We start from the raw sequence: 27,396 nt of genomic DNA, 5'->3' as shown, positions 1-27,396 counted from the left end.
CATCGATGATAACTTTGTTTCACCCTAGTGCATTCATTAGATATTAGCATGGGAATGTGAGAGGTTCCCATTAACCTCCTCTCTTCTCTTGGCTGAACTGCCAGGGTTTGTCAGGGTATTGCTTTATATCCATCACACAGCTGGCGTTACACCGGATGAACCGACCAAAGTGGAACGCAAGCTTATCTACATAACCCTACTTTCCAGAGAGAAAGCCGTGAGATGCAACAACAGTTGGCCTTCCACAGTCCCGCAGGACTTGGTGAAGTGCAGAATTTAACTCTGAAAGTAAGCATGTTACATGAAATAATTATGCACCGCAAAAAGACAGGACCTTCCCCCGACACACACGTGCTCATCAGACCTAAGGATGCTCACGCTGAGCTTAAATCTTCTGGAACACATAAACCCATCAATTTAACTTTGTACCTTGTACCTGTCCTACAGTGAGCTGCATTGGGCTACGTTATACTGTAAAGAACTTCATGGCATGTTACATATGTAGTTACAGAAAAGGACAAATATCTTATAGTAATAAAATAAAAAGATAAATGTATTGCATTAAAGTAGTCCTGTAAAATAAAATAAATAAAGCCATGAGGTAGTTTCTCGCCCATTCCAAAGCATTTATTTGGCGTTTATGCGCAGCAGTCAGGTTGTCTCAGGTTTCAAGGATTATTGGGTGAGTTTGTGCTGTCAGGGACGTGCTGTACTCAGGCTGTTATAAATGGTGTGTTTCACTCAGGGCCCAAGTATCAATCTAACACTTTTAGAGTATCATCAGTACTGTAGACCTTGGTGTTCCCTGCAGCGCAAAAGAATGAGCCGCCTCTTCCATAAGCTAAATCATAATAATGCCTTTTGTTTTTCATTAGTTCCCCATCTGTTAGTATCTTTCTGCACATGTAATCTCTGCTGCTTTGCCGTTATGTTTTCACCATCCCCGTATAGAATAACTCTAATTTTACACCACTGCCATGCATTACTTTATGTCTTCATTTGTGATATGTGAGTTCTGTGCTGCCATTCCGAGAAGCTAAACTCTTGTGTGTGCTGCTGTAGAATCTCTTTACTGTTGGCTCTCAAAATAAATATTTCCTTTGAAATGCAAATCATGGCGTGCACAAAAGATAAAAAAAGAATGTGTATAGCTGTGTTGCCTGCTACTCCTCTCTTGCCGAGGAGGATGTTGTGTGTACCCTGAGCTTAAACATGGGTTTGTGAAGAGGCTATCATCATTTAAGGTGTCTGGCTGTTTGCTCAAGGGAAATGCTATGCTATGTTTTCAAGCATTTTTTCTGACCACTACCTCAAAGAAAAATATTTGTATCATTATTGCAAGTATGAATAATGAATAAATTATGCTCAGTGGTACAGTAAACAAAGGCAAAAGAATGTTTATAGCTGCATAAAATGGATCCTGTCCAGAGTGAAGGATCCATGCGTAGATTTATCAGATTATTAAGACGTTTGATCTTCCAGCTGAGCTTCGTGCTGGTATCTCTTTGTACAATGACACCTCAGAACCTATTCATCTTCTGTGCCAGCAGTTTCTGATGCCTTTTTGAGTGTTATAAAAGACGTCTTCTAAGCCTTAATCAGAAGAGCTCCTGATCAACCATGAGAGAAACGTAATAAAACATGTATAAATGTGGTGAGGGAGTCCTCACATTGGCTACTGCACTTTGCATCACCCTGCACATTGATTTCTGTGCTGTACATCAGCGGAGTCGACTAAATATGTAATAGACTACCTATCTGCACAAGCTCAGGAAATTACAAATGGATATTTAATGAATGGGTTGGACTACAATATATCACTTCAAAATGTGCACAAATGTGGGAGGAAGAAAGGGTTGTAGAAGGCAAATCATGTTGGTCAAGAAATGAATGTGCTTTATCTTATCATCAGTCTTAAATTGGACCACCGAGTCTAAAATGTCAACTCCCACAAAGGATTTTATGCATAAGTAGAGTACTTCACATCTTACATTTGATCAGACATTACCATGGAGGGTGAAACTAATGTGATGGCACTGCATGTATGCCGAGATACAAAGATAAGACTGTCCATTTGTTTTGGAATACTCGAGTTGTATGTGTGCTTTAAATGGTATTAGTCTAAAAGCATTAAAGAAGGAACCCATGAACCTAAAATTCACATGGTTTTCACATACTGCAGCCTAAATTTAGATATCTCTAGTCATAGCTTGAAGCAAAATGTTAGCGAGACAACTCTGAGGACTGGTAGCAATAGTGAGCACTGACACTAAACAAAATACTAGTATCACATATTGTGATGATGCAAAATGAAATAAAGATCTCCAATTCACCTGTTAGTGCTCCAGTTTTGTCTCAGTTTTGTGGCAAATTAGTGTCTCAGTCTTGTGTCATGTTCAGAAACATTGATTACATGTCTAAGATTACAATTATAACACATTTTTGCTTTGGCACAGCTGTGTGTTGAGCAGCATTGCAGAGCATTACTGTAGTTGAATGGATGGCAGCATTAGGGATGTTGAAAGGAAGTCTATGTTAAGGAATGGCATCAAACAAGCACCACTGTGCCAGGAAAGAAGATCAATGCTATACACATAATGTACATTTCACTGTGGGTAGAACATGAACAAAATATTCCTGCTTTAAGTAACACTAAGCCTGAGTGATAAATCATGCAACTTCATGACACCAGATGCTGTAGGTTCCCAAAGATGCAGTTCTTTATCATAAGCATGACAGTCCACGGACTGCACTCCTTCACTGGCAAAGGTCTGATAGGAAACAGAAATATCAAAGGCAGACCAGGGTATTTTGTGAAGTCCTTCTCCACTTTCAAGTGCTTTCCCTTGTTGCTGAATAGAAGTGCTTTTGATCTAAACTTGAGGCCGCTGTGTTTTCAGATGACAATGAATATTACATGGAAACAGCCTTGAGATGCAGTTCGGCTTCCTGTCCTCTACAATGATGTAGCGTTTGTCAACAGGAGCTTAGACCACAAAAAGAGGACCGTAGGAAAGAAAAACTCTCCACAGACTTTCACAGGATTAGTATCGCAAACAGTTTAACTAGCCTCGGTGACAGCTGCTGTCACCTAATTGAATTCTGTAATTCATCATTCATTCTTGTTTACTGCCAACGCAACAGGTGACAGGCTGATGAGACATCTCCGAAGAATTAAATGATGAATGAAACCTACTGCTACTATCAGTGTGTGTCATGGGCTCCTTGCCTACCAAATGACAGGTTGTCAGTGTGTATTCGGTTACATCAAAGTCAAAATGCTAGTTTCAGGTGAAATCACACACATTTTTTGAACCCGGTAAACACCCCATCACTCCCTTTATGTTCACTGCTCCATTATCTCCCATACTGCAAGAGAAAAGGGTAAAGAGGAAGAAATAACCATTATGAAATGCAATTACAAGTTGCTCAGGGGTCCAAACACCCACGTCGTGCATTACAACGGGCCAGATTTTCTTAAGCCACGGTGAGTGGTTGCTCATACATATTGCACTAAGGAAAGATTATGTCAGTTCATTTCCACCAGACTTTGACATCGTTTTGCAGTAAGTTTAACACTCAAAAATTGATGCACATGGATTTCAGCCAAATCCAACCCCCCTACCCTCCTCCCCCCAATAAAGAATTCAAAAGATAATTTTATTTTGTGTAACAATTAAGAAATATTACATGAAAGTGCCATACACAGTGTTTTCACACAGAAGAACAAAGCCATGAAGCTGGTTAGTTTGTGTTGCCTAGCTGCCATGTGTTGATTGGTTGCTAGGTTACAGATATGAATTGGTAAATAAGGTGGAGTGACACTTGTTTGACACTGTATTGACGTACATTGGCGCTTATCCAGATGGCTTTGACAGATGAGCCTACTGTGCTGTAATCAGTCAAGTTCCAATGACAGTATGAGGAGCTTGTAAAGAATAAATTGAATACAGGATTTCCACCTTAAATTCTAAATCTAGTTTCATTATTAACATTCTCCCTGTTTAGGCTTTGTGTTTACTTTTCTCTAAAGCTAGGAAGTTACAGTTCCAGCATCTTGAAAGCGTCTGCTGTTGCAGTGGCACCTGATTACTTTCATCAACTCTTCATTAGTTATGCCTTAATCACAGATCATAGCAGCTGATGCACCTGGGAGTGAAATGGTCTTAATATGGCTGCTGGCAGAGATGAGCTCTCCAGCTGTTTGCTGCCCTCCAAAGCTGTCAGCCCTCATTTGAGCCAATTGCCCTGTGGAACGCAATAATCAAACCTGTAATAACCTCACACAACCTCGAATGCACCCGTGTGCAGGGCCAGCCGCTGCACATCCCATTTCTCTCTCCATCTCTCCCTTTGGCCCAAATCTAAGTGTTGTGCAGGATTGTGTGCAAACAGCAAATCGAGTATGATTAATTTGAAAATATACCCACCTGAAACTACATTTTTCAAGTTAGCTCACATGGCTTGGCATTGTAGTAAAGTGCATTTTTTCATTTCTTAAAATTAAGCAAACTCATAAAGTGTTTTTTTGTTTGTTTGTTTTGGTTTCGTCACAGGCCAAAAGTTACCCTTCAGCTCGCTCGCTTTGGTGGACAATAAATAAATGACTTTACACAAAATGTAACATTAACTTGGATCTTCAACACTGGCAGTATTTACAACAGCAGTGAGAGATGGAAACTCTTTTATATGCTGATTTGCATTGCTTGCACTGGAAATAATTTCTGTAAATCGTGCATTAAAACATTTGATTATCCTCAGAAAGGTTTTCCAGTAAAACTTTACCCATCAGCCTCAAAACAGATGCCATTATGTGTGTGTTTTCAAGCAATAAAATGCATTATAAAAACAAAGCTTTATCTTGTGCTTGGATAAGAATTAGAGTTTACTAAATGTCACTGTGTAGAAATAAAATGTCAGGCAGGGAGTGTTTTAGAAAGTGTTTGCTTAATTACGCGCAACATAAGTAAGTCTCACATTGATGTCCCACATCTCATCACATTTAAAGGATACTGCCATTAACCTACCTGGCCTTTGTGTCACTTCAATGCAACGGTAGTCTACTTCAAATATAAACATTTCACTCTGGATGTCTATTATGTTAAATCTTCCTTGATGAGTGCATGCAGTCTGTTGCTTTCAGAGAACTGCAGTCTCCTTTGTCACGTGACTTTATAACTTGGAGGCACCGCCAGCCTGGTCCTGTAGCGTTCAAAATGAAAAGAGTTTAAAGCTAAAACTTTTCTGGGCAGCTTCCCTTTTCTACTTTGCCTAACAAGGTAGGTATTCCATTTCACTTGGGAGCTTTCAGATATGTTTTAGTCTCCATGGTGTGATGAGGTGCCAAAAGTACCAGGGGAAGGGGGACACTGTGGAGAGTCTGTCAGTGTGCTAAGGATCAAAGCCATTTGCAAAGAGCACACACACATCAAACACTGCCGTGGAACGTGTTACCTAGCAACCTCAGACCAGGTGTTGCAGAGAGTAGGAAATATTAAAGCCCACATTCTTCCTGTTTTCCACGAATACAATTTTAAAGGAAATCGATAAAGCCATGAATGTGCACTGCATGCGAGAGGAGTGGAGAAGTTTTTTTGTTTCCTGCACTACGGCAGACAACAGGGGCGCGAAGGAGATAAGAGTGTAATATCAAAACCTGAGGCGGGAGCTAAGAAAATATGAAGGAGTGACGCATATCCTCTGATGGATCGCAATAATAATGCCCATCTCCTCTCCATATAAGGAAAAGCACACTGAAGTGAGCAGCAGAAAACCGTGACAGGCATACACACACACCTCACCGAAGAGAGAAGTGTGATATGTGACGCTAGAAAGGCCCAATTCCACTGAGTGGCCATGTCAGAACGGAGTTAGGCAATTATGTGTGATGCAGCAGAGTACTGAAAGAGAGCAATGCTTTGAGCATCAAGGTGAGGCCACTGGGTCCTCGTACATCACAACCGGCCCTTTATGATGATTAGAACACAGCTGTCAAATTAGTAGGATATTAAGCATGCAGCGCTGTAGTCCTACAGTTTAACAAGGCTAAGCAGGGGGCCTCCATGCCCGCTGTTACTGGCAACAACTGCATAAAACCGCTGGCAGTGTGTCCCTGAGGTCAAATCCCCCCTGGTGAAGTCAAGCATAAGTCGACCGCAAGGGATGACGATGCTGTAATGTTGTTCGAAATGCACCACTGCTGCCGAGGTGCAGTTAATAATAACTGTGTCCTCGTTTGCCTTCGCCTTGTCATGCCGGGCTGGGTTAGCTTTATTTACCTATAAATGGTGATGGTCATTGCGGGGAGCTAATGCGAAAAGCATCACAAACAATATGTGTGTGTAGCCCCCTCAGGAACACTTGAGAGAGCCGCGGAGAGTGATGTGGCACCGCAGCCGTCCCAGCTTGTCTGTCTTAGCCAGCGGAAACAGGTGTAAGCTGTGAAAGTGCTTGATGAATGTTCTCTTTAGTGCCGGTGACTGACTGCCCTTATTCAAACAGCAGACAGCTCCTCTGGCTAAGTACTCTGGGAGCAGATACTGTACATGGCTCACACAGGCATATAGTGCAACCAGGCAGACAAACACGCAGATACATGGACACGTGTGCAAATATAGACACATGAAGACATTTTTATCGTGCCTTAGTATCACACAAAGCCCAGTTTTGCTCCACTTTGATAAGGGCGCACTCACCGAGAACGTGATCACTGATTTATTTTCTTTGTTGATGATAAGAGACGTGAGCTCCCCACCTGTAGCCTCCCCAGGGACGGTGTATGGGGGCGTGAGATGCATCCATTCTGATAATTATTACACTGCAAGGATGAATAGGCTGCAAGAGGATACAGCCACGCACATGACAACTTAATCAAGCCGCACAAGGACAAAAATAGGATTAAAGAGGGAGAGAGGAATGTGAAAGATGTCTCTCTTTTCATGATCTATGAATAGAGTGTGAAACAAAAGGACAGCAGTGGATGGAAGGCCTGCGTGATGAAGACAGACTGTTCCCCTCTGGGCTGAAGGGATGACTGACAGAAGTACGGGGTCGTGATCGGACACCCCCCCCCAAAAGGAAATAAAGAGTCCCATTTAAACAAAGAGCTCACCATCCAAACACAGCTTTCATCTCTTTCAGTCTGACTATGAGACACATGAAAGGAAAATATGCACACACATAGACACGCATACGAACTAAAAGCACAGGCAAGTAAATCAGCACCCACTTCTAGAGCAGTGCATCCTTTATTACTTTAGGTTATTGCTTTTTCTTTTCCCGGCTGGCCTCTGACCCCCCTCTGCACTGAACTTTTATTCTGTTACCTTTTGATCTTTAATTATATCAAATGTAAAAGCTTGAAGCAAAGGGAAGTTTTCCCATGTAAAGTCTTTACGACCATTGATTTGTGCTACCTGTACATATATTGGCGTAAGGATAATGGTGATGTGAATGGGACATGATGAGGGATTCTTAAAAATTGTCATTGGTGTAGGGAGCTGCATGTCTGATGGCGTCTTGTAACCTTTCAGTTGACACTCCGCCACATGTCCCAAAGAAACCAATTACTCCCTTGTCTGATGCAGCTCGATATGCCAACTTTTATCCAAGCACGCTTTGGTCTAGGGCAGTTAGTTATTCACTATTTAACTATTTATTACCTCTACCAGAGGAGGTTATGTTTTTGGTGCCGTTTGTTTGCCTATTTTCTTTTCTTGTGTTTTCTGTGTGATTTGGCGGACATACTGTAAGAGTGTAATTCGCCGCTGTCATAACTACAGCTGTGCGTATGCGTTAGTCATGATTACATTACTTATGGTTAAAAACTAGCCAACAACATTTCAAACACAACCAAAAATCTAGCAAGTGCGACAACACAAGACAATATTATTTAGTAACCTCTGTCTTGCAGCCTTTTATTTCACAAAGCTCTCACCAGCGTCAGGGAGCCTCTTGCTTCGTCTTTTTCTCTTCTTAGCTCTCTCTGTCTTCTTTGGCCACAGCAGCATCCAACACAGGAACACTTATAGTAACTTTGTCCGAGTGTGTTATCTAGCAAGATTGCTAACATCAACTCTCATCAATTCAGAGCTAGCAGCGAGTGACCGAGCAACATTATACAACTTTTGTGCCATAAAGTAACAGCTGGGGTAGAGCGGGGCCAGTGTTGTGCCGGAGCCAGGCGAGTGGACATAATTTGTCTAATGCCAGAGGCAAAGAGACCGAACAGGACGTTAACGGTGGAAGCTAAGGAGACAAAAAGACAGGAACCAAGCAAGAGGGTCCTGGATATTGGTGAGAGCTTTGTTAATTGTAGGACTGGTCTTACTGAATTTGTTGCGCATGCATGAAACCCATAAGCATTCTGTATGGTCCCCTCCCCGCATTCACAGCTATTCATTCTAGTATCTTTGTGGGCCCTGCTCACACGAGAACCCTGTATAGTCAGTCCCCCTTTTCCCACCCAGTACTATGACCCTGGCTGCGACTGAACATACAAAAAACATAACATCTCAAACATCACTGTAGAAACACATGCTGCAGGCAAGTAAGTAATAAGCCATCAGAGATATGATTTTTCCCGGATTTATCTGGAATTCCAAATTTTCCGACCTGCGCAAACTACGATGAGCCTTCACCTAGGCACAACTATATTTGGACTGTTTTTCTAAGAGTTTTAGAAATATGTCTAGACATACATGGTGGTTGCACTTGCAGATTTGCATATAAGACTGGCCTATTGGAGATCTGCACTCTGTGAATGCCTTCTAGTTTCAGGGTTTTTTTCTCTAATCTTACGCATTTGGTGGCTCATACATAACAAAAAAAATGGTTCTGTTCACAAGCACAATTGAACTTCTGAAAACACTGCAAAGGTTTAGTCGAGTGCAGTAATGTGAACGTAATATAAATTTGTGTTTGGGGCAGTGAAGCAAAGACAAAAAACAAACATAGTAACATAACTGGTTCACTTGGTCCAGCAGAACAGCCATCATGTACCACAGGAGACTACCTAGAGTTTGATCAAAATACAGTGAATACAATTTGCATTCTCACGCTATGTGTATCCAAGCAGCGTGTTATGTAATGCAGTACAACTGCGCTTCATTGATCACAGGTCTACCAAATTCAGTCTTTATACAAAGGAAAGGAGTTTGTCCTGCAGGTTGGAATGACCAATTCAAGAGTAGCAGTAGTATTCTTCACTGAATGAAGAGCTGCATATCCTAAAAGAATACAACACACAGTAACTGTTGTTGCCATCAAAAGCTTCTTGTGGTCTGCAGCATGAAACCCTTGGAGAATAAGAGTCTTCTTTATCTGCCTTGATGCAACTGAGGTTTTCACTGGGGAAAAGCTGTACGCATATTTAGCTTTGGTTGTCACAATTTTCACAATTTTGAACCAGCTAGCAGTGTGGTATCTGGCAGGACTGTCTCAGTGTGTTTGTGGACGATCAATATTCTATCTTAGATATATATTATTGCTTAGATATTGGTATTTCTTAACAGGTGTTTAAAAGACTTTAGCTGTTGCTATGGCCTGAAGACTTAAACGGGTGGGCAATGCATGTTAAATCCTTTATCACAGTATGTATAATGTCACGCTATGATGTGGACATAGATCGTGATCATACATTTTTTGGAAAATTAATTGAGACATCTTTGTCTTTGGCCGTTAAGTAAATTAAAAAGTAGTAGTAAATGAAAGTAAAACTAAAAGTAGTGAATACAAGGAATCAAAGCATGCAATGTTAACCCATCTAGACCCAGTGATATTAAAGAGATAGCTACCACAGTAAAAACATTATGGCAAAATCTCTGACAGTAGACAAATGTATATAATCTGACAGTATATTTTGTCACATCACCCAACCTTGCCTGAAAATAATGAGAAGCATGAGCACATTCCACACACAAACTGCTATTTGCTTTATCTCTACTGAAATATACAGTCAAATTAAAACAAATGAATTTAACTTGACTGTGTGCTACCGCTGACACTCCAAAACCAGAACTTATACACAACAGTCCAGCTAGAACTGTATATCAATGCTGTATGACTGGATGTACTTAAATAGGGTGAAATGTATAAATAAAAGTACTGTCATTCAACTTGTTGACTGTTCTCATTTCTCATTCATTTGCTCTGTCATACTTCTCTTCTCTGAAGTGAAGATTCTTCACCTGAAGTGCAATGTGACTGAGAGCATTTAAGCTAATTCTCAGATTTACAGAAATAAACCTGCTTCTTATTCAAATACCTTCATCTTATTTTCTCCAGAGGTCACTGTGTCATATTAAATTACTTGGAAATGATTACAGGGATTAACAAAGTTGTTGCTACATATATTTAAAAATGCACATTTGGAACACAACATGCTACACTATAATTTGCATCATGGTGAATGCATGGAACCTTTTCTCTGTAAATGTGCTTTTTTTGTGTCACTTTGGCAGAGTAAACAGTGCAACAACCCATCTGTGAGTAGACGCATGCTTCATCAAACTTTAATCACTCCCAAGTGGTGTCCTCCTCTTATCGAACACGCTAAGGCCTCTGTCCAGTTTGTCAATGAGGAGGTGGGTAAAGCAGAAATGTGATAGTCTACCCCTTTTAAATGAAATATGATATATTGCAAACAGTTTAAATTATATGACATGAATCCCTTATGGCTCTTTTGTCAAAAATCGAGACCTGCAATGTGTTATTCCATATCCAAGTTACAATTCATGGTACAAGAACCACATGGGAAAAGACAACCAAGAACAATAATCCTATTTTTATGGATGGGATTAATTTGTAGTTTATTTTATTTATTTAATTCAGTCTGCAACTTTGCACAAAAAATTTAGAGAAGAACTTATTTGGCTTGTGCCGGTTGTTGCTCAGTGGTTTGTACTGTCGCCTCACAGCAAGAACCCAACCCGACCAGCTGGGGCCTTTCTGTGTGAAGTTTGCATGTTCTCTTCGTATCTGCGTGGGTTCCCTCCTGTTGCTCCTTTTTCTTCTTACAGTCCAAAAACATGCAGGTCTTGTGAATTGGAGACTCATAATTTCCTGCAGTGGGTGTGACTGTGAGTGTGAACATGTTTGTCTACGTGTTAGCCCTGTGATAGACTGGTGACCTGCGCAGAGTTATAGCACTTTTAGGCCGCAGCTCAGACTCTGAACAGGATAAGGGATATAGAAGATGGATTGATGGATGTTATATGTCAGTGTGCAATGATTTGATTCATATCAGTGAGAGGCTGGAGAAGTAGTCACATCACTCAGACATGTCAAATAAAATCACAGTGTCATTTGTGAGAGGAACAGACGACTTCTGCAGTTAAAGTAGGAAATGAAAGTCAGAACAAATGTTTTGTGTTTGCGCTCCTCTTAGGCTCACAAAATGTTTAGCTCAAATATTCTACACCTAGAAAGTCAAGAAAATTATTCTTCCTTCCAACACTTAATGACTGCGTTTTAGCAATGTTTATGATATTTAATCCAGAGGCTTTTGTAGTCACTCAGAGTGAGTTGATTAATATACAGTACAGAATACAGTAATGGAAGATATTCAGCTGCATATTCAACTAAAAGTAGCATTTTCACAATGGGAATGATCCATTACAGATACATGTTTGCATTCAGAATGTTATGTATTACCGTAAAATTGCAATTAATAGCTGTGTCCCAAATAGCCACCTACCTCCTTTACTGGCCTGGTGTGGGAACACATTTTGACAAATAAACGCCTGCCTTAATTAAACGCCTGGTCTGGTTTTCATAGAAGTTCTTTGGATGTATAAAACCTGTTAAACCCCGCAGGGTCGCCGGCTCTAGCTGCTTCTAAGCTGCTTAGATCGTTAAAATATTAATGTTTAAACGTATGATCATTATTTCAATATGGATATGCTGAACATTGTTAGATCGGATAGATTCTCCACAATACCACTGTTAAGTTCATTTAACGGAAACAACAAGACCCAAAGTCTAATTCTTCTACATTTACCGGTGTAACCTGCATGGCTACAAGAGAGGAAAAGGGGTAAAAAGTGCTGACTATTATTTCTTTAGTCTGTAAGGATCCACCCATCAAAAGAATCAAATTAATCCAATTTGTGAATCCTGTCATGTCAAGTCCATCGCTCTCTGTCTACTAACTTCTCTCATCCTGCACCGTGTTGTTGTTTTCGTGAGGTTGCTGCCTTCAAAATAAAGCGCATAAGCCGTCTGTCGGAGCTAGATCAAATGAATGACAAATAAAATAAATAGCAAATAAAAGCCCAGGCTATTATTCAAAGTTTTACGGTATTAGATATATTAGCTCAAAATTAGGATCAAAACTAAAAGTACTCATTAGTCAGACTGTCCACTTTTTGTGTTAGATTATTGCATTGACCTGTAAGCAGCATTTTAATGAGGTAGTTAGTCCTAATTCTAATGACTTTATTTATTGTTGAGTAAAGAATTTTGGTTTAAGCATAGTTTCATATATTTTACATGTACAATCTTTAAAGTAACTTTAACTACAGCTATCATATTATTATAGTGGAGAAAAGTGGAATGTCCTGAAGTGAAATACTCAATACTTAATTACTAGCACAATTATATAGTTAACCTCCACTTCTGGTAGAATGTAATACTTTACTTTACATGCTTTGTGTATGCGTTTCAGTTTTTGGATGAAATTCAAGAAAATTATCAATCACAAAATGTAATATTGATCCCAAAAAATTTGCTGCGTTCGCAGGAGTTATTGTTTTTTCATTATAGTAGTCAGTCTTCTCTGAAAAATACTGAAAATTGGTTCCAAGATTTTGAGTGAGCTCTAGTTTGAGTGCAGAAAACTGGCCAATTTGAACTGGAGCTGTATGTGACCACAGTGCGGTCAATGGGTTTCCTGCAGCTACTTGATCTAAAATGGCAGTGTAATCTCTTTAGATGGCGGTTAATTGTGTATCGGCCTGAATTGCAAACGGGTAAATGCTCAGGACACAAAGACACAATCAACACACATGTGCCTCACCAAACCCAAGACGGCCCCACTTCCTGTCACTCAGGCTACACCAAGGAAAGTGAACCAAATGGCCACTTGTGGCCATGTAGCGGCATCGTACAATGTCAACAATCAAGTCTGCATTATGCAAAAAGTGGGTAAACAACAGACTGAGGGACACAAATTGGCTCAACACCAGCTGTCTAATTAGCTTTGTGCTGCTCTTGAAAAGCAAACAAACAGGGAAAGCGGGACGGTCTGAAAGCCGGCCAGGCATCGCTTCTAAGTGTTCTGTTCCCCCCAAATCAGAGGGGGTGCTCCAATTCTGCTTGCATAGAGAGAGAGGGAGGTTTCAAATAAGACACACAGATTAGATCATACGTTAAGTCCCCAGAAGGCCTTCGCTCGGTTATTTTGGAAGCGCTGTAAAGACTCACAAGAGGCTCGGGTGGAATTTACATTTTAATGAAGCCTTGGCTGATTGCTATTACGTGGAGTTCCTCGCAACTGCCTAGTTTAAGCTTACGTGAAGCACACATGAAAGCACATAGGCTATACACAAAGCCATACAGAGAAAAACAGTCCGATGCACATGTTCCCACACAGGCAGCAGATACACACGCCCCACTAATTTAACACACTCCTGCTGAGAGGTTGTTGCAGAAACAAATTGTCCTGTAAACATAGGGAGAGAGCAGAGAGCACACTCAGGGGTGCATTACATGACAAAAACACATTCTCATCCAGCATGATGTGTCTGGAAAAAACATTGGCAACAATTTTCCTGCGTTATAAAATACACAAAATGGAGGCTTTTTACATTATATAGGACATAAGGGGATCTGGATAGAAACATTTAGGAGAACAGGGAATGGGGTTGTCTTTTTTTGTTGCAACATCACAGCAACAGGCACAGCGATGAGTAGCAGGAGCACCGTGACAAGTGTCGCGTTGACGAGTGTTACTGACGAATTTTGCTCAGCAAAAGACGACATGTATCATGTCAGAATCGTCAGGACTCGTCACTTCACTGTCATTTAGCTACAGCCTGTGTGGGAGTGAAGACAAGTCCATATTCCCTCGTCGTTATCAGGCACACTGCAGTCGGAGGAGTGAGTAATGATTAGTCACGTACAGTGGCGGCTGCTATTCACCAGTCGCCACTAAAAAAGAAAGCAGTAATAGCAACTGGAAATTTCTGCCGTTAATGACATTTTTGGTGAGTGCCATCAAACACACTACAAAGGCAGTTCCATGCTGTGAAAAACAAATCCAGCTAGTGCTGTGGGACTGTGTGTCCTGGCAGTCCTAACACTTCTTTAAAAATGATCAGTTCCTCCCTTGTAAATGGCATGGGCTCCTGGCACATCCAGAATAGGAGACATCTTATCTGCAGCACCCCTCTTATCGCTCAGCCCCAGTGGAAACTATTGCCAGGTAGCAGGTTGTCATATGACACACAGTGCTGTGACAAGCCACAGCTCCGAGTAGTTTGCCACACCACTGGCAGCTCCCCTGTGATAATACATAAGACAACAGTGCTGCAGGGTCTCAGATAGCGCCCAGGGGAAATGTGAACCCAGTGGTGATTTATATCTGCCTTATTAAAGAGCTGACCTTGACCACGGGGAAAACCGGATTAGTCAGTTTCTTAACAAAGAGACGGGGTGACGTTATGCTGTTGAAATGAAGAGCCTCTTCCTTTTTATGCTCTCTATCTTTTCCCCCTCACTTTCTCTGTCTTGCATTTACTAGCATCCAGTGTTCATTGTCCTGTTAAACAAAAGGAATGGCTGATGCAAAATTCTGTGGCCAGGCGTCTCTCCCTGGCACAACATTAACACCGCAGACACTGACTCGGCACTCGCTGTGGGGTAACACTGCTTGAGCGAGCAGCGCACACACGCCAGCCATGCTACCTCGGTCGTAGACAAAGCCTGATGAAAGGATCCTGGAGGTGACTGAAGGGATAAGTGCATTCTGCAAACTGCAGCTTGTGGCAGGTATAAATCCATTTTTTTTGTCAGCTAGAATTAGAATGTGTCATTTTTTTACTTTTAGAAAAATTGTACAAGAGGGCTTTTTGTCCAAGACTGTGATCATTTTGGATAGGCCTACATTTACCTACTTTTACAGGCATTTCATAAATATAATTGAACTTATGTTTATGTAAAACACTGTCTTGGCTCTTTCATCTTAGCAACTTGTGACTCATTTGGTGTACAAAGAGCTAAAGCAAAACACAAAGACAAACCCTTACTAGCAATAACCTTGGTGATGGTGATTGGTTAAAATCAATTTTGAACACCAGTAATTGCAGAATGAGAAGTGAGACTCTGACACGATGAAGGAATCGAAAGGTATTTACATCACTGAATTGACTGGGTGGACATTGAATTGACTTTGTATTATAGGGTCACTTCTCTCCTTTCTCCTCTCCCACATGGAACATAAGTGCTCTTTTTCTTTCACCCTCTCCCCCCCTCACCCCGCTTCCTTTCACTTTTCAGCTCTCTCCCTTTCCCTCACTGTTAGACGTTATCTCAAAGACCAGATCACCATGGCAACAATTAGTCACATCGTCATCGCCCACACTTGTATTTGATGGCTGTTTTTATTTTGTAGGGTTTGTCGATGCACCCATACCTCACTGGCAGTTTGCCAAGTAACCTGTTCCGATGATGAAGGAACAATGTTGCCATCTGTTGGATCCAAGTGTTTGCACACAGAGACTGACACTGAAAGAACATTCAGCATTCCTGTGATGACTCATGACAGGCAATCACATGCCAATTAAGACAAACCAGGAGCCTTATGAAACACATCTAAGCCATAGAAGTCCCACTTTGAAAAGGTCAGCGTGCACCATAGCAGTTCTTCCCTTTGGTAATAGAAAGTAATAGAAATAGAAAACAAAGATGCTGCCTTCCTCTAGTTTCTGACATGAAATGCAGCCGTGAACACACATAATGGTGGTATGACACAAGCCTGACTCGGGTAAAAGTAGAGTATGAGTAGCTCGTTGGCAGCTTGGTTAATTAAACATGGAAAACATTTGGGCTTGCTACCAGGACTTACATTTATTCATCGTCTCCTGCCATATTGTATATCTCTAAATGAAAAGAGTGCTCTCTTGCAGCAGGGTACCAGCTAATGTGAGAGATAATATATTGGCTGAGATTTTGGCTGAGTGTTACCCTTGAAATGTTGGATCTGTTTCTGCTCTTTGGAGGCGCTAATTAAGTTTTTTTTTTCCTAAGTCTTACCGTTAAGTGATGTAATACTTCATAGTCACAAATAATTTTCCATGTGGGACAGATCATTGCTCTTATTATTTATTCTGCTCTCTCAAACCATTGCCAAGAAAAAGGGTGTTAAAATGTTTACCTACATTATCAGGATTTTGTCCGAAGAAAGATATTCCTCAGCACTGAAGCACAGGAACACAGCTGTTTGTTCAGGCTGAGATAATGCAATATTGCAGGCAAATTAACTCAGGTCTGCTGTGGGCATTTCTGCACTGGCAACATAGGTGTGAACCCCTGCTAAAACACAGGCCCAGGGCTACATATTAATTATTATTGTGCAGTGCTGTTTAGCAAGAGATCTAATTCAACATCTTTATAGTCAGATTTACAATATGGCTTGTCCTCTAAAGATAAATGACCACATCGCACTGACCAGCCACTGGCACACGACTGTGTTTGCTTTCAGGTCTCCACCAAGAATAGACAGCAGCTTTCCAGTTCTTGGACCGTAAAGCTCTGCTGTGGCTTGCCAGGCACTGGGAAATAAAAGACAATTGTCCTGCAGATGCTCAGTGGTCTTCTGTAAATTGTGTGAGTACTGTCTTCATCGGCTCTGCAGCAGTACAGGAACTACAGTGTCACTATACTAGAACATTTCAGTAAAGCTGTCACATATAAGTGTGATTTTTTTACAGGTAAATATGAACATTGGCATGCACACAGATTCAGAAAAAGGTAAGATGCACAGACGAAGAATGAAAAGAACATATTTCTTCAATGTATGTGAATTGGATGACTCCTTATGGATTATTTTTCTTTCTGTTTAAAACATACTCCTCTTACTTCTTCTTGGTTTACATTTGGATTCACCACCATCTTTTAAAAAATAAAAAGGTTAAAGGTTGTTTTCCATTTCATTTACTGTCAAGTACACAGCATTTTTAAAGTTTCCTGACCAAAGTGTTGCTATATTTGGCTGCATATTGTAACTCCTCGCCGTGAGGTAAATGATCCCCCAAAAAACCTTGGCTTAAAACTCTGTGAAATGTTCTGCATTTTATGCTTGGCAAATTAATGCAAGCACCTCGTTTCCTTTCATCATTTATTCATTGGGAGCAAATGTTTTTCTCTGTATCCATGCGGAGACTTCTTCCCCTTCGGAGGACAAAGATACAGTTACCCAGGTGTAATTTTAAAAATGTTTTGGAAAGAGCTAAAGAAACACGTTATAATGGTCACACACCACACACACTCCCTTCAAATACCAGATTGAAAACATTAACTTGACAGGATGAAAATAGTTTCTGACTTGTTTTTCAATTATTGCTGAGTTTTCCATGTGAGGGAAAAAGCCTATCCGTTTTTTCCTTAGCATATTTGCATAAAGTTTTATGGAGATTACCAGTACAAGAATGCTTCGACTGTTGATCCCTTGCCAGTCAGTGTTATTCAAGGATCGGGCTCAGATATCTTCAAATACCCTGAATATCACTGCAACATTATATAACTGTGATGGAAACAGCTTTGAGTTTAATCTGCTTCAGGACTCCATAGGTTGCAAACATTCATTATAGCTCCTGCTTTTCAGAAAGTATTGAACTGACGCTGATCTTTAGAAATAAGTTTTCCATAATCAGTAGAAAATATTGTTTATGTGCTCTCAATGAGCTCCGGGTTGAATTTGCATTCTTTAGAACAGTTGCTTTCGCCAATTATCTGCAGTAACTCATCAGACTAGTCGCCAGACCTTACACAACCCCATTTAATTAAGCTGGATCGAGATCCTAACATAGACAGACTGCACTCATTGTTAAAGCCTTTCCCGAACCTTTAAATGTCTGTTGTACTAGACGTCCTCAAGACTGCATTGATCCTCTCGGGTACATTAACCTATCAATGCAGTAGGCACTGTGCATTATGATTAAGCACATGGAAAACATCCACGTTCCTCACTCGGAGGTCAGCGAGAGGCAGCTACAGTAAACCACAAAGTGCAGCATGGAGCAAAGTCCTGACATTAATATTGATGAGATGGAGTTTACGCTATGCCATATCAATCATGGAGCAAAGATACCCTGATTAAGTGTGGCCGGCAGTATCGCGGGGTATTAAGCCTATGGCATATCGGGACTATATAGGTGGGTCTGAGGTATTGATTGGGACACATGGTGATATAAGGGAGATGAGGGGACAAGGAAATAGCCAGCCATTGAGGTGCAGTGTAATTAAAGTGCAGGGGGCGCTTGTGTCACTGGCGGGCTCCTTGCCACGTTTCCCATTGACTTTCAACCAGACGAGGAAGGTCACCAGCAAGGTGTTTAGAGCAATCTCCACAAATTGTTGGACTGAGGCTTGATAATCTCCAAGGCTTTAATGGATCTCAGATCTGTTTACCAAGTGAGTGCACCTTACAAAGTCATTTGGCAATTGTTTTACCCTCTAACACAATAATAGAAGTGGAATTGGCTTTTTGATCAATGACATCAGTGGTTAAGTTGATATATTCAATAAGCACGACAACCTTGAGCCTCATAGAATTACTGGGCATGTTTATGTGTGTGTCTGTGAATCACAGACAGCGATGTGGGGTCTGTATGTACTGTACTCCTGTACTGTACCAAAGAATTCTTACATTTATATGGGAGGCATTTGTTTTAATTTTATCTTTCTCTTCAGTAGTCTTGTCTCTTCTTTAGTTTGGCCCATAGAATATATGCCGGTAAAGAGCTATTTGCATACAAAGCAAAGTGCATAATGTGATAATGTGTGCTATCTGCTCAGTGCTGCATGTTTAGCCCAAACTCCCCAGACAGCTGATTACTACATCAATATTAGCTATAATTAAAAAACTAAACTGCTGAGTGCACAGTAGTTTAAAATAGCGAGGAGAAGGATATGGAGAGTGTTCTGTACTGCCCTGTCATGTGTAAGAATTATTGAATTTTTACCAAGGCTGGGCAAAGAGAGCAGTGAGTTCGAGGAGTAAAGGGACCCTGGTCTCTCTGCTTTATAGTTGATCTGAGCGCTGTAATGTTTCCTCTGGTCTACTCTCAGGCATTAATGGTTGAATGGATAGGATTGGACATGCCTGAAGACTCAACCAGCCTCTAGATTTGCTCGCAGCAAATCTCAACAGCCTGCATCTTAAGCTCAAATAAGCACTGTGGTCACTGCCCTCCCAATAATTTGTACAACTCCCAAGTGTAAAAACCCCTTTCTCATTTGTAGCTCATTTATCAGATGGTTATGCGGTCTGCTTAGACAGAGACAAACCAGAAGAGAAAGAGGGAAACAGAGAGAGAGCAGGAGGGAGACACAACCAGCCTTAAATAATTTCACTTCTACAGCAACAACTCTGACAGGAAAAATGTGATTGTAATGTACACATTATTTGAGGAGCCAATAGCTAATAGTTACAGATGGTTATTGCCAATAAGATTGGCGGAGTTCAGTATTGCAGGCTGACACGGGGAGAGGGGAAGGAGGAATGAGCAATATGGTTTCATAAGTCTTTAACAAGAACTACTTATGACTTGTTACGCCGCATTGCAGCTCAGATGCAGCTGTGAAATATCCTTCCTTTGGAGCCTTTTAAGACAGGATTCTTTTTTTCCCTGCCATTTCTTTGTCATCTTAATTTCACTGCAGCAATATCCATAATTCACAGTGCTTTTCTCGGCCTTCTTGTCTTTCCCATGTGAAAAAGTTTGGAGATGGATTCCCCCTAAGTTTCATGAAAAAAAGTGTCAGATTCTCAGGCGAACAATGAGAACACTATTACAAAACTTGGCACAGAAAAGCCTCAAAGGCCCTGGCACAAAAGCCTGTACAAATTGAGAAGATAGAAGTGCAAACTCATTAGCTTACCAGGTTCCCAATCACAGCATTTTTTATACGCTGGATGTCTCAGTCTGCCGAGCTCTCATCTGATGAGAGCCATTCTGCAGGACTTCAAAGGAGACAGTTTTGCCTTAGAACTTGTGGCTGATTTTTCCAGCGGTGATATTTTTTGTCAGAACATATATGGCGAGACATGTTCCACCTTAAAAACTCCTCTGTTCTTGTTAATAAATTTGGCTTACAACCTCCATCACCAGCTCCTGACATCCTGCCTTCTACTTCCATTTTAGTGAGCACTGAAAACTTAAGCTGAATTCATTGTTTTATATGGCCAATCGCTGTTCTGAGCCTATTTTGTACTTGCTACAGCATGACAAACTTTCTTCACTTCACTGTCTTCAAGCACTTTTGAGAGTGCACCCCTTCCAGTATAGAACTAAAAGACAGCCAAGATATTTCCCAAATGGCATGCAATACAGCACAGAAACAATACCTGACTTCGTGTTTAGGGGCAAAGGCAATTGGAAACTCGGATGAATCAGCCACTTTGATCTCGCTTCAACATGCACTTACGGTGTGGCAAATTTGAAAAGGCCAAATCTGAAATCGCAGTGGTTCAGCCTTGTAACAGGTAGAGAATGCTATATTTTTGACATGAAAATAACTGTGATGTCACCTGCCAGCACTATGCACAACAAAGCAGTGTTTGATGACACACACAAAAAAATCACAAATCCCACTGCGTGCTCTTTGTGATGCAAATGAAGCCCTTGTAAACACTTTTGACTTATCACATTTAAGCACATTTGACATTTGCTCTGCTCCTTGTTTGCTTTCAGTAAACCCAACTGGATGTCTTTGCCCCTGCCGTATCAAGTATTTAAACTGCAGTTTGAATCTTATGATTGCACTCAATCCTGGATTCATTTACCTAAGTGACTGGATTCAGAAGTGCAGCCATACGCACATACGTTCATTGCACCCCGGCTATCAATGTGCTCCACTTTTAACCGTCCCCCTGGGTACACCATATGGGTGATGTTGAAAGATATACTGCTGTCATTCGTGAGTCTGTCTTTTTTTCCTCTTTTCTTTTTTTTAATGTGCTGCCTTGCAAAGTGATGGTGTAGGTAAGATATTACCCTATTATCCCATTAAGGTTCGTACCTCAGAATCTGCAGCGTTCATTTTCAGACAGCTCGTCTCCTGCACCATTTTCATCCTGTTCCGAGAGATGCTCCTCTGTGATGCTGCACTACCATCTGCTGGGGAACCAACTGGCAAAACCAGTCGCAGCAAATACTCGACTCTCCTTTGGTCCCCCCCTCTCTGTCTCTTTCTCTCTCTATAACAGAGATTGATTTCTCTGTCTGTCACTGATGACATTGTACGACTGCTGTGTTTAAATTAGCAGCAGTCTGATAAAGGAATATAAATGAATCGAATCTCCCCAGACTTAAAATCTTACAATTCATTGACAAAATATATCGAAGTGCTTTAGCAGTTACAAAAGCCCCATTGATATGGTTTAAAATTGACAACGACCTGTGACAGCTCCCATTTATGATTGGGCTGTTGTCTGGCAGTGTACAAGAGGAGAATGCTTGACTCTGTGCACAGCAGAGACAGCCAATAGCCGCAGCTGTTTTACTCCTCTAAAAGACAGCACAACACATTATGTAATGCAATTATGCATCAACATTAATAGCAGGCAATTGTGCAGGCAACCAGCCAGCTGGGATGGGTTTATATAACTGGCAAAAATTGACAAAGAAAAGAAAAATGTACAACCTTTCCTCTAAGGAGCAAATTCACACACAGACAAACACACACATGCAGGCACACACTAACCATAAGTTATCCCTCTGTCCATGCAGTCAGCCCTGGGACAGTTTAACAAATTGCTATGACATAATTGCAATATGGCTTCCAGTATGTCACATTGTTAATCTGTATAGCTTGGCTTACATTCAGGTGCTGTATATTGAGTTCAACCATTGGTGAAAGTGCTCTCACACAGAATCATTGAATTAAGCCTGCATGCATAAAGAAGATGGAGAATAGCTTTGAGCACTTTGTATGTACAATTAGCATAATGCCTTTAATTCTAGTATATCTGTTATTATACCCAAAGGATAGTTCGATCAGCAGACTATACACATGCCCACAGTGTTTATAATGCATGCAGCGGATAAAGGATCACTTAAACAAATATGTTAACAACAAATATTACATAAATTAACACACATTATCAAAAGCGTGTGTGTGTTTATTAAGAGATAGGGAAAGGTCACAGCAACGTTCTTTGTGACAAATACAGACATGTGTAATAAACAAAGCACAAATTGAGTGCAAATCCTTTCTGGCAGTAAACAGGGTACATTATGACATCAATAGTGAGATTAGTTGACAGTACACGTGATGACAAATACATAAACAAATTTAGCTTTTACGTCAGCGTCTTAAATATGAGATGGGAGTTCAGTCTTAGCAATTTTGGATGTTGATGCTGAAGTTGCTGGTCGCACATATGCACAGAGACGCACACAGAGAGAGAGAGAGAGAGAGAGAGAGAGAGAGAGAGAGACTAAGACTGTTTAAGGTAATGACAGCAGCATCCTGCAGTGTCTAATAACAGCTACGCTCAAGCTCCGAACGGTACTATCACATACAAGTAAACATTTCATTCTCTGGAACTGTGGGTATACATTGAACTGAATCGATTCATGAATGTCCTGGATTGATATGTACCCTGGTTAGTGCTGTGAATAGTAATCACACCCCTTGAGAGGATAAACAGTCTCTGCTGCCACCTTGAGGTAGTAAGGGCCGCTTTGCTGGTTTATTCATCATTCTTAAAGACGTCAAGAATGTTTTCTACTGAAAGACCTGCAGCCTGCACTCCCCCTCCCTTATTTTTTTTTTTTTTTTTACAGTTTACAGTAGACTAAACAATATTAATGCAATCTGATGCAGTAAATATACCCAAACATTCATGATTGCTTCAAAGAGGGCGTAAAACTCAGGTCTGAAGTCTCACAGGCAGGGTTTTATTTTCACTCGGCTCCAGAAGGCAGATGCACTGTGTATGCACATGCCACAGGGAAATGACTTGCAATCTAAACAGCTGTAAATTTCAGCTGTAGCGCGGCCTCGGCCTATGTCAAGATTTTATAACTCAGATTGATTGGAATTATATAATGCTTGCCGTGACTGACTGACTCCACTCAATGGATCTGTAAAAGGAAAAGCATCATGCAGGAGCTCAGGGTCGTAAAGAAGCCGTGATAGATAAAGGCGGGTTCACTGGGGGCTGAAGGGACCACTGCCGACTGACGCAGAAAAATCTGACTGTGTTAGCGATTTTGGAACTGCACGGGGAACATTTTATTTCCCAGAATGTAACACATGGTGAATCACTTTTTATTTTTGGATGTGTGGATCTTACACTGTCTACTTCAGACATTCCCTGCTACTCATTCTCTCTTTAACAACTGGGCACCAACCTGTGCAACCTCACTCTTCTGCCATGGACCACTGAGCATATCTTCTGCAAAAACTGTAGGTTAAGCAGCAGCTATTATTCAATTTTCAGGATTTTGATTTCAGATGCACTGCAGCTCACTACGGGTTGTTTTCTATTAAAGTGTTGTGCAAGTTAATGTAGTGTAGTAAAAGAGTATTTGTTAAATGGATTGGAAAACCAAGCCCTCAAAGGCTGAACGCCAGACCCTTAAATAACAAACAGCAAGCTCCTCTAATTCAAGTAAGGTAAACCTGCTGAGAGGCGGCTTTACAAGGTGCTGATCATTAAAATCCTGCTAACTGGGGTTTTAGGATTTTTTCACAGAGGGGAGCCAAGAGGCAACAAGTCCAATAGTGTTTACTGGAATTAGTCCCATGAATGTGAACTTTTCTAAAGCTGAACATTAACCATTTAAACTGAAATGAGGTTTAATGCTTATGGTTATGTCTCGTGAATCATCTATAAAAGCTATCGATACAAGGCCCTAAAGATACTGATTGCTTTAAGGATGCAGACTGGGCAGCTTTTCTATCAGGCAACGGCCACACAGACACTTTGACGTAGAACACTGTAAATTCACACAATCAATTATAACTTGTGATTACATTGCAAACATTTGTTAGCTTCTTAGTATGCTTTACATGATATTACATTCATTTGGCAAATGCTTTTGTCCAGTATTCCCAGCATGCATTGTGTTTGAGTTAACACTCCAGAATCCTTTGAATGAAGTTACATGATGGAGACTTGTAGCGTGTCTTTTCATGAATGTATCTTAGCTGAGTCATGGGTCTGAGATCTTAGCATCCATTTCAACACTTACTCCCACAATCATTAGTCACCTTGGCCGCAGATGTACAGTCTACTTATGCTCATCTGAATGTGGCTGTTCATATCTCATCAAAAGCTGCACTAATCAGGATGTGTGTGACTAAACCTGAAAATTATTCTTGAGATAATTACTGGAACTGGAATCTATTAAGACAAGTCAGTATGGCATAACAGTTAGCTAATATTTATGACGTGTATTGAACCTGGTAAATTGACTCTGTGAGTCATTTTTAAAGTGTAGGAGAGTGAATGTTTTTTACTAACTGACACACATTGTTAAAAGGAGCATGCACAACGCAGTAGGGCTTCTACATTTTAGCAACTGTGTCACTAGATTTGACATCTTTTCAGAGACCTTTAGGGGGGTATTTTTGGGGCATATAATATGTACTTTACTTTGAGGAGAGTAACTTACAGCTCGATGAATCTGCAGACCCCCTGCTTGCTGCTGAGGCTCAGCTGCGTCCTGTGATTCTAAAATACATAAAGTAGGCTAGCCTAGTTTTGTTTCTAGCTCAAAGAATGTTTTGTCTTTCTTTTTTTGACAGTGAATATGTAACTAGCACATTATTACGTTTCTTTTTATGTCATCGCAGTATTTTAAGAAGAAGATTAGAATCTAAATGTGAAATGTTGGTTTAGTTATAATTCAGTACATTATGCATTTTTTTGACTATTATTCATTGCTATGAACATTTTTTCCACCCTCTCAGCTCTACAAGTGCATGGGATGGGTTAACTAGGGATAAGGAAATGGTGGTATAATTTTGAAAAATACTAGTTATTCCTTGATCATCAACATAGAAGTGGTAATGATTGTTGAAACAGCTCTTCGGGTCTAGACAATTGTGTGTTTATAGCACATTTGATTAAAATTAAACTCAATGTTCTTTATATTAAAATGCATGTGCAAACATCCATTAATGTTATTAATAATAAATGAACGATGATGTTGTTCTAAGTAATCAGATAAATTGGGTAATGCTATGGTAATGCTCCTATCTGTATCTGTATTATTATAAGAGCATAACTGGTCTCAAACAGCTCTTACGTGTCATTTTCATATGCAGTTTCAGTGAAGGATGCTGTAAATGCTAAATGATTAGCATACTTTTATAACAAAAGACCACAAGAGGGCAGATGTGGATCACAAGTACAAACCAAGACACTAAATTCATCCACTACACCTCTGGGCTGTAAAAGACAACTGTTTAACTGTATGTAATGTTTTCTTGAAATGTGTTGATGGAAGACATTGCTGACCTCTTTTCTTGCACCCTACCCTTGCAGGACTATGCAATGTCAGCTGCAGGAGATCAGCACCACAGACAGAGACACACTTCACCTCAGGACCCTGGAGAGCGCCTGGCTGGGACTCAGTGGAGGATGAAGCTTTTTACTTACTGTTTAAAGCGGAGATAAGATGCATTCGTGGTCACTCACAAGTCACACTAAGTATGTAATTAACGGGTGTGTGAAAAATAAGGTCAAGAGGACTGTTTTACACCATGTTGCCCTACAAAGCCATAGGTCAATTTCCTGAAGAAACTAATACATGTAAGGTGAATGTTACAGTTTGTCATGTTGTCTTTGTGGGACATTGTGGTTGTCATACTTTGATAAGTTACCTCCTCCTGGCACATGGTGGCCAGATCCAAAAGCCAAAGCCACATCCTGGCTACTCACGCTCGCTGGGACCAGACAGTACATGACAATTCAAGGAGGGGCAGCTATCTGGGAATTCCTCAAACTCAACGGGGGAGTTGGGAAGAAGGAGGGTTTCTCAATCACTCGCCCACGACAACGAGGATGACGTCACTGCGCTTACGTCAGACGGGGGTTTAAAAAAGGGAAGGGGCGGTACTTAACCCTTTGCAGAAGCTGTAAATCTGTTCGGTGAAGCGTGTAGTATCAGCGCAATGTACGCGTATTAACCTTCTCTGGCTCTAGTTTGGTCCTCTAGAAAGCACGATGACCTCATAGAATGTTCGATCATCTACACGAGGGGAATCGATTCGATCTGAGGCACGTTCGCTGCTCTGATTGGCTGAGGCACGTTCGCTGGGCAACAGCTCACGGGCTCGTGACCGCTTATCCTTCAATTTCAATTAAATATGCAGACCAGAAACCCCCCATTGTGACTCCAAGGACCGACACTTGGTGTTTAAAATATGCAAACATTAAGTAACCCAACTCTGATATTGTTGAATTGTTTTAGTATAAAATATACTGGATCGACTGACTTTATAGCCTACATCTGTCTTTTCAAAGCAGCCATTAACTTCCCTATAGCTGGTCCAAAAAAATCAATACAACACAGTCTTAATGCTTAAAGCTGAATCAACCCACCCCCATCTCTTACACAAAATGGTATCAACCTCTGATCACATTCCTGTTTCAGTGCAGTTCTATGCATGTCACTAATAGCACTTTGCACACACCACACAGAAGTGGGATAGTTGATTTTAAACGTCTTCCACCTCCTGAGAGTTTATAGTCTACTTTATAAAACAACTGTTGCAATAAGCTATATGACTATATTATACACAGATATAGGATGATGCTTACATTTCTTAATGAGAGCCAAAAAGAGTGGTGCCAGTTTTCGGTACAAGGGGTGGGGTATCAAAGCTGAATTCAAAATGGAGACACACAAGAACCCAACAGTCAAGTTGGTCCAGTAGTCTAAAGTACATGCTAGTTTTATTTTCATTTATATTAGCATATTAGCATTATTTCACGTATTTAGTGTGTACAACTAATTGCATCCAGATTACAAACAAAAAGTCCATATTATTGTACTTGATGACATTTCTTTCTTTAATACTATTTTCCTTGCTGTAGCAGTTGACTTCATTCCAGAAGTCAGCAAGTGGAGGGAGCCAGTGATGATGGGAGAGAGAGAGAGAGAGAGAGAGAGAGAGAGAGAGGCGGTGTGGGGGGGGGGGGGGGGGGGGGGGGGTAGG

At 40.8% G+C, this 27,396-nt stretch overlaps 1 protein-coding gene and 1 long non-coding RNA gene across 4 annotated transcripts in view; one reads left to right on the top strand and one right to left on the bottom strand.

The window, feature by feature from the left end:
• The window catches only part of sncb (synuclein, beta), a 75,039-nt gene that overhangs the window by 36,859 nt on the left and 10,784 nt on the right, over window positions 1–27,396 (top strand). Inside the window, exons 2-4 of one of the 3 annotated variants that reach the window (XM_046031136.1) lie at window positions 16,700–16,822; window positions 16,929–16,968; window positions 25,721–25,885. In XM_046031136.1, coding sequence (XP_045887092.1) covers window positions 25,854–25,885 — 32 coding nt within the window. In that variant the 5' untranslated portion in view covers window positions 16,700–16,822; window positions 16,929–16,968; window positions 25,721–25,853. Of the gene's footprint in view, window positions 1–16,699; window positions 16,825–16,928; window positions 16,969–25,720; window positions 25,886–27,396 lie in introns of all 3 variants that reach the window. The other 2 variants (XM_046031135.1, XM_046031137.1) reach the window with 2 other exon arrangements.
• Window positions 23,103–26,359, bottom strand: LOC123957980. The gene is made up of 2 exons (XR_006821955.1): window positions 26,059–26,359; window positions 23,103–25,833 (listed from the first exon to the last, which is right to left on the bottom strand). It is a non-coding gene; the product is annotated as an uncharacterized LOC123957980 (long non-coding RNA).

This window comes from Micropterus dolomieu, linkage group LG19, assembly GCF_021292245.1.
Source record: "Micropterus dolomieu isolate WLL.071019.BEF.003 ecotype Adirondacks linkage group LG19, ASM2129224v1, whole genome shotgun sequence".
Taxonomy (NCBI): Eukaryota; Metazoa; Chordata; class Actinopteri; order Centrarchiformes; family Centrarchidae; genus Micropterus; species Micropterus dolomieu.
Note: the sequence above shows the minus strand (reverse complement) of the source record. Positions and strands in the feature narration are given on the sequence as shown.